This window comes from Chiroxiphia lanceolata, chromosome 15 (assembly GCF_009829145.1).
Source record: "Chiroxiphia lanceolata isolate bChiLan1 chromosome 15, bChiLan1.pri, whole genome shotgun sequence".
NCBI lineage: Eukaryota > Metazoa > Chordata > Aves > Passeriformes > Pipridae > Chiroxiphia > Chiroxiphia lanceolata.
In genome coordinates, this window is record NC_045651.1 from 13,802,227 (window position 1) to 13,808,378 (window position 6,152).

General features: G+C 60.7%; 1 protein-coding gene across 1 annotated transcript; it reads right to left on the minus strand.

The window, feature by feature from the left end:
• Positions 1–575: 575 nt before the first annotated feature.
• On the minus strand, positions 576–5,520 carry GM2A (GM2 ganglioside activator). Its single transcript, XM_032703281.1, has 4 exons — positions 5,236–5,520; positions 3,261–3,413; positions 2,240–2,422; positions 576–2,129 (listed from the first exon to the last, which is right to left on the minus strand). Exons 1-4 carry the CDS (start codon positions 5,350–5,352, stop codon positions 1,974–1,976), a joined length of 609 nt encoding a protein of 202 aa, XP_032559172.1. The 5' UTR covers positions 5,353–5,520; the 3' UTR covers positions 576–1,973.
• Between the last annotated feature and the right edge of the window lie 632 nt (positions 5,521–6,152).

Here is a 6,152-nt window from a genome sequence, read left to right on the forward strand (position 1 = left end):
CTATGCCAGGGGAGGTTTAGGTTGGACATTAGGAAGACTTTCTCCATAAGCAGGGTGATCAGACACTGGAAAGGACTGCCAAGGAAGGTTGGTGGAGACGCCATCCCTGGAGGTGTTTAAGACTTAGTGCCATGGTCTGTCTAACATGGCAGTGTTAAGTCAAAGGTTGGACTGAATCATCTCAGAGGTCTTTTCCAACCTAATTGATTCTGTGATCCGCTGCAGCAGGGCTGTTCCTTGGGTAAGGCATGCAGAGTGATACAGGTGTCAGGATTATAGATGGTTGCTCGGATGAGTGACACTCCCTGAGCCCCCAAGCATGAGCTATGACTCCAGGGCTGTCCCTGTGTCCCCATGTCCAAAAGCAGTGCCTGCAAATCGCCACCCTGCCCCTCACCCAGGAACCAGCCCTGGGGCTGCTCACGCTCAGCTCCTCTGGCTGCAACATCCTCCACCAGACCCCACTCCAGCCCCACCACCTTCGCCTCTTCCAGCTCACATCCCCATCCCCGCTATTCCGAGGGAAACAAATGTCACCCCACCTCACCCTCAGCACCAAGAGGTACCAGCTCTGCTTCCTGGTAAAAAGATTTATTAAGAACCTGTAGTACCTGCCCAAAAGGAGGCTGCTGCCATGGCACAGGCGCTGGTGACGGGAGCAGGGACAGAGTGTTAGTTCTTCTCCAGGCAAAGCCATGGGATGAAATGAAGCAAGTGGAGGGCACAGAAAGGCAGTGGGAGCACATCTGTGGGGTGCAGGACCCCCCGCAGCAGTTAAGGCATATAAAGTGCTTGTAGGAGACCAGCCCTATGGAGGGGGTAAATAACGCAAGCAGGCAGGGACAGTGAGGGATATGGGTGGGTGGTGGGTCACCTGCACCTCTGTCCTCTGGGCACCTCTCACAGGGGGGTGATGTCAGACTCACACCCTGCCCAAAGCTGCAGCAGGAAGGATGCTACCCACCCACACCACAGTCCCCAGCCACAGCCAGGAGGTCCCCAAATAGGATCCAGGCTGTTGGTCTTCATGGTCATCTCCCAGTTATCCCACGTTCAGGATGCTGCTCCACGTTGCGGTGCCGCTGTCAGTACATGGGAAGGATGGTCCCACTGCAGTGTCCTCCTGCCTTGGCTCAGTCCCAGTGGAAAAATGAGATAAGTGGGACTGGTCCTGGGCCAGGCTGTGCCCCAGCAGCCCATCACAGCTGTGTGTGTCCCCCTGTGGAGCGAGTGCTGCCATCAGCCAGCCACCTCTCCTGCTGCCAAGAGCATCACCAGCCGCTTGGTCCCTCCATGTGGGGCTCCGGTGGTTTCAGTCCTCTTGTGTTCCTGATGTTTTCTGCACGAGGGGCACAGGGACGTGCCTGCCCAGGTGCTTCTTGCCACCAAGCTGGTCTCCCATGCAGGACAAGGATGCACCAAAGGCAGACCCAGAGGTGCCGCGTGGGGACAGGTCTCCTGCAGCCACTTTGGGAACACCTCTTCAACAAAGCCCTGTGCTCTGGCCAGAGGTGATGGGGGCAAGCAGGGACACCCTCCACAGCTAGTCCTCCGTCCCTCCAGCCTGCCACAGCACTCCCAAACACTCCTTCCTCCCCATGGACTGCTCCAAGAAATACTGCTTTTCCCTGGAATGTTTTTGTCTACAATTGCCCTGATAAGATTACCAAAAAAAGAAAGAGAAACTGGGTAAAAAATATCTACCCCCAGGTCATACTGGGGTTAGGCTCCAAGGCCACCCTGTCCAGGAAGGTGAAACACTGGTGATGGGTTTGGGGACAGCAGAAGTACCAGAGGGGCCTTTCTGGCTGTAGCAGGGAAGGTGGCACCAAGCAGGGGCACAGAGGCTGCTTCCTCCTGACAGCAGGAGGGATGGACTTCACAGGGATGGGTTGGGACAGGACAGGGTGCAACTGCATGGGATGGGACAGGGGACTATGGTGGGGGGGAGAGGAGGGACAGTGCCCAACCCCTCAATGGGACTGCAGGGAGAAGGCCAATTTGACGCAGGCGAGCTCCTCCCCACCGTTGCTGACGACCGCACGGACACGGTAGTTGCCATTGGTCATCCAGGAAGGCAGTTCCACATCGGGCACGTCAAAGTCACTGGCTGGCAGGGAGTAGGAGCCCTATGGAGAGAGGGCAGGTCAAGAGATCAGCCATAACCCCAGCCCTGCCCTGAGGGGCACAGTGGTGCCCGTCAGCACTGCCAGCACCACCCCAGGGGGTTCAGCCGTACCGCTTTGAAGGGGCAGTGGCAGGGGATGCCATAGGTGAGCAGGGGCTCTGGGCAGGTTGTGCCAGGTGGGATGAGGTCATCAAGCATGCTGCAGACATCATTGTAGGTGCAGCTGCCCAGCTGGTCAATGCAGGGCAGCTGGATCCAGAGCTCACCCAGCGCCTTCTCTACCGTCAGCACTGCCTGGAGGGAAGATGTTCAGCACCAGTACAACCAGCACGGGCACCCACAGCTCCTCCAGCCGGTCCCACAGCACCTCACCAGCCAACTCCCTCAGCTCCTGATCATGCAATCTTTGGGGTGTCTCTGAGGTCACTGCACACCCTCCTGCTTTCAGATCCTCTCAGCCTGCAGGTTTCTCTTCCTCCAACCTCAGGCTGGTCCCTTGAGCAAGCATCACCCAGGAACCCACAGTCCCACTCCTTCCCCTTTCCTCTGCCTCTGTCCTGAAACAGGTGCTCCCATCCCTCAGCTCTGCCTCCAGGCTCCCCCAGAACACTCCTTACAGCCCCAGCCACAAACATGGCATTGCTCAAGACAGCCAATGCACCCTGGGCAGAAACACGTGTTCCACCTCATTCCAAAAACTTCCCAAAAAGTGGTGCAGGGCAGCCAGCACAGCCCAAGGCTCCCACAGCAGTGCCCCGGCATGTCCTTGGAGAGAGCAGCCACATCTGGCCTCTGAAAAAGGAGTACTGCAGTGACTGCCAGGAGCACCCACAGCACTTGGGTTTCATTTCCCTCCCTGAGCCACTACATCCTCGGGACACAAGACAGCTCAGGTGGTTTCTCCCCCTGGGACAAGGTTGGGAGGCTCCCACTGGGCTGTCAGCTCCCACTGTGGGTCTCCCCATGCCCTGTTCTGCCTTACAGAACCCACTGTGCTCAGCCCTGCACCGCTCTGTGCCTCGCTCCCCGAGGGCTCCTCATTCCTGTACCCACTGACACACATTTCCCAGCAGCCAGTGGTTTAGGAAAGCTCTGCCCTCCCTCATCACATGGAGGCATGTCTGGCACTTACCTTCAGAGGGGGACCCATGGTCTTTCCGTTGTTGACGGCCGCACTGACACGCAGGCTCCCTGGGATGCTGATGGGGTCGGGTGCCACGGAGAGGCTCTGCACCACCACGGGGTCTGTCTTGTCACCACAGTTCTCCCAGGCAAAGCCACCAACCTGCAGCACCAGGGGACAGGAGGAGTTAGAGCCAGGGCAGCCTCACCCTGGGCTTTCAGGAGGTTTCTCCAGTGCTGGATGTCTGACCCCCACCAAACATCTGCTCACAAACAGCCAGAAAATGACCTTCAGCCCCTTCAAATGCCAAATAAACACAACACTCTGCATTTCTCAAACTCCCAGCTCTCCGAGCCTGAGGGCACCTCAGAAACCCTCTGTCTCCATGAACTTTACACCCAAAGGATTACCAGGCTGCAATTTCCAAGTTGCCTCAGCTCTGCCTCCAAACACTTCACATGTGAATAGGGCAAGAAGAATCCTTCATGCCAATGGGGTTGAGCAAGGTGTGTGAGGACAGGTGAGAGCAAGCTGGGACCAGGGCAGGGTGGTGGCAGCTGCGCTGTGCAGGGGGATGCTGGGGGGCATGGGGGATGCCCTTGGAGGGGCTGTGGGGTTGACACAGCCTCCCACCTCATCCAGGATCAGCCCAGCTGTTGCGAGCCCTCATCCACCAGCTCTGGCCACCTGTTTCCACACAGGAGCAGGAGTTTCCACACTCAGGGGGCAGATGAGCCATGGTTATCCCCTGCCTGATACAGTCCAGGGGCCTGATCTTGAGGTGGTTCAGAACAAATGAGCCAGAGAAGCAGCATTATCCCATGGAATAATGAAAATCCACACGTAAGGAGATATCACCTGAAGGGGGGACATCACAGGTGTGTCCTGTCCAGACTAGGAGCCATGCTGGGAGATCTCCCCTGTTTCCTACAAGTCCCATCAGCCTCCCCAGACACCACCAGTAAAGGCACTCAATCAAAGGTGGAGGGATGGCGGCACTTGTCTGCAACAGCCAGCCCTCAGCCTGCCACAGGCCAGTGGCGAGAGCCCAGCCCCAGTTCCCTCCCTGAGCAGGTTTGGCCGGAGCAGCCCGTGTCCCCATGCCATGGTGTGGGGCTCTCCCTGCCTGCTCACAGCCGCAGAACCGGTGGAGGCTGTACTGCCTGGTGCCACACGGCAGCCCCTGCGGCCACAGCGCAGCCCACGCTGGTGAGCAGCTCATCCCACATCCTGCTCACCCGCCGGGAGCAGCCCAGGGCAGGACACGGGGCTCAAGACAAGCCGGGACACGGGGCAGGCTGCACGCTTACACTCAGCAAGAGCTGTGAGCTCCCAGCCCGGGGGTCTGCAGGCAAAGAGGCTGCAGGGACCCGAACATCGGTGTGTGGCTGCAAATTGCTGCCCGCCGAGCCCCCCTCCAGCCTTCCCAACCGGCTCCCCCTTCCCTGGGGCAACAGCAGCTTTCCTGGAAAATAAATTGCGATACTTCCCTCCGCACCGCGTGAGAGTCACAGATGGTAATCAGCTGTATCTTAATCAGAGCGTGTTGATGAGCCCGGCCCAGCGCTGCGTGGGAACGCGGAGGCAAAACCTGGGTTGGAAAAGGCTCATGGAGAGGAGGATTGAGGGCCGGGAGACGCTCGCCCGAAGGACGAGGCCGCTGGGCTCCTGGGTTCAGAAGTGTTTGTAAACACTGGATCCCTCCTGCTCCGAGCTGAATCCCAGCCTCCAGCAGTCCTCCCCAGCGCGGGGGGGCTGCAGGGTTCCAAGGGGTCCGTGGGACCCCACTCCCCCCCGCAGCCCCAGACACGCACCCACCAGCGACCTTGCCCCCGTCCTGCCAAGCAGAAAATGCTCCTGGTCTCCTGCGATCCCAGCGGGACGGTGGAATCTTCCACCTCCCCGGGCCGAGCCCCGAGCCTCTCCGGCAGCCCCCTCCGTGCCCGGAGGGGTGCGTGGCGCGGGATGCGGGGTCTCTCCTCACCTTGCTCAGCCGCCGGGCCCCGCTCCGCTCCACCAGCAGCTGCGGCTGCGGCCCGGCGAGCGCGGCCGGGACGAGCTGCAGCGCGCAGAGCGCCAGCGCCAGCCCCGCGCACAGCATCCTCCGGGAACAGTCCGGGATGGGTCCGGGCCGCGGCAGGGAGTCGCTCCGAGGGGCAGAAAGGCGAGCGGCGGACAGGTACCGCGCTGGGACCGGGCTGGCAGCAGCAGCGGGATAAGAAGCCCGTGCGGTGGCGATGACCCCTCCCTCCGAGCCCGGCCCACCGCCCGAGTCTCCTCCCTCCCCCAGGAACGCTCACATTTTCCCCTCCTCTTTCTCTTGCTTTTTTTTTTCCCCCTCTCCTCCCCAGTTTCGCTGCCAAACGCAGGACTGGACGCGCAGGGATGCTGGGACGGGAAGCTGCGCTTTCCCAAGCTCCCAGGGCGGGCACTGGGGGCGAGGGGGGCGGGGGCTGCACCCAGCACCCCAGGGCACGCACGTCACCCAGCTCCGGTGGAGGGAGCCGATCATCTTCCCCACCGCCCACCCCTCCACCCAGCGGCTCTTCTCGTTCCCCGCTTGGGCTGCCGGGGGCACCTGAGGGTGTGCGAGGGTCGGTACTCTTTTGGGTCAGTACCCAGGACCCCCACGCTCCCCCCCGCACTCGGCAAGCCCAGCGTCACTAGAGAGCAAAGAGCAACAACACTGGGGCAGCTGGTTGCTTGGTGCCAGCACCCCACAGAGGCAGGACCACAGCTGTGCCCTCACCACCCCAAGGAGACCTCCCCATAAAACCACGGCTCCACCATCCTCCAGCAAAGCCGGCAGGGAGCCACTCCGAGGGGAACCCCAGTGTGTGCCAACACCCTGCAGGGCATCACTGCACCCCCCTGGGTACCCATGTGGGGTCAAGGCAGACC

What these genes read in the sequence shown, in the direction of transcription:
- GM2A (XM_032703281.1), bottom strand. Translation starts at nt 5,352, where the DNA reads ATGCTGTGCGCGGGGCTGGCGCTGGCGCTCTGCGCGCTGCAGCTCGTC. An exon ending in CCATGGGTCCCCCTCTGAAG is followed by an intron (nt 2,423 to 3,260) that starts GTAAGTGCCAGA and finishes TCTTCCCTCCAG; the next exon opens with GCAGTGCTGACGGTAGAGAA. An exon ending in GCCACTGCCCCTTCAAAGCG is followed by an intron (nt 2,130 to 2,239) that starts GTACGGCTGAAC and finishes CTCTCTCCATAG; the next exon opens with GGCTCCTACTCCCTGCCAGC.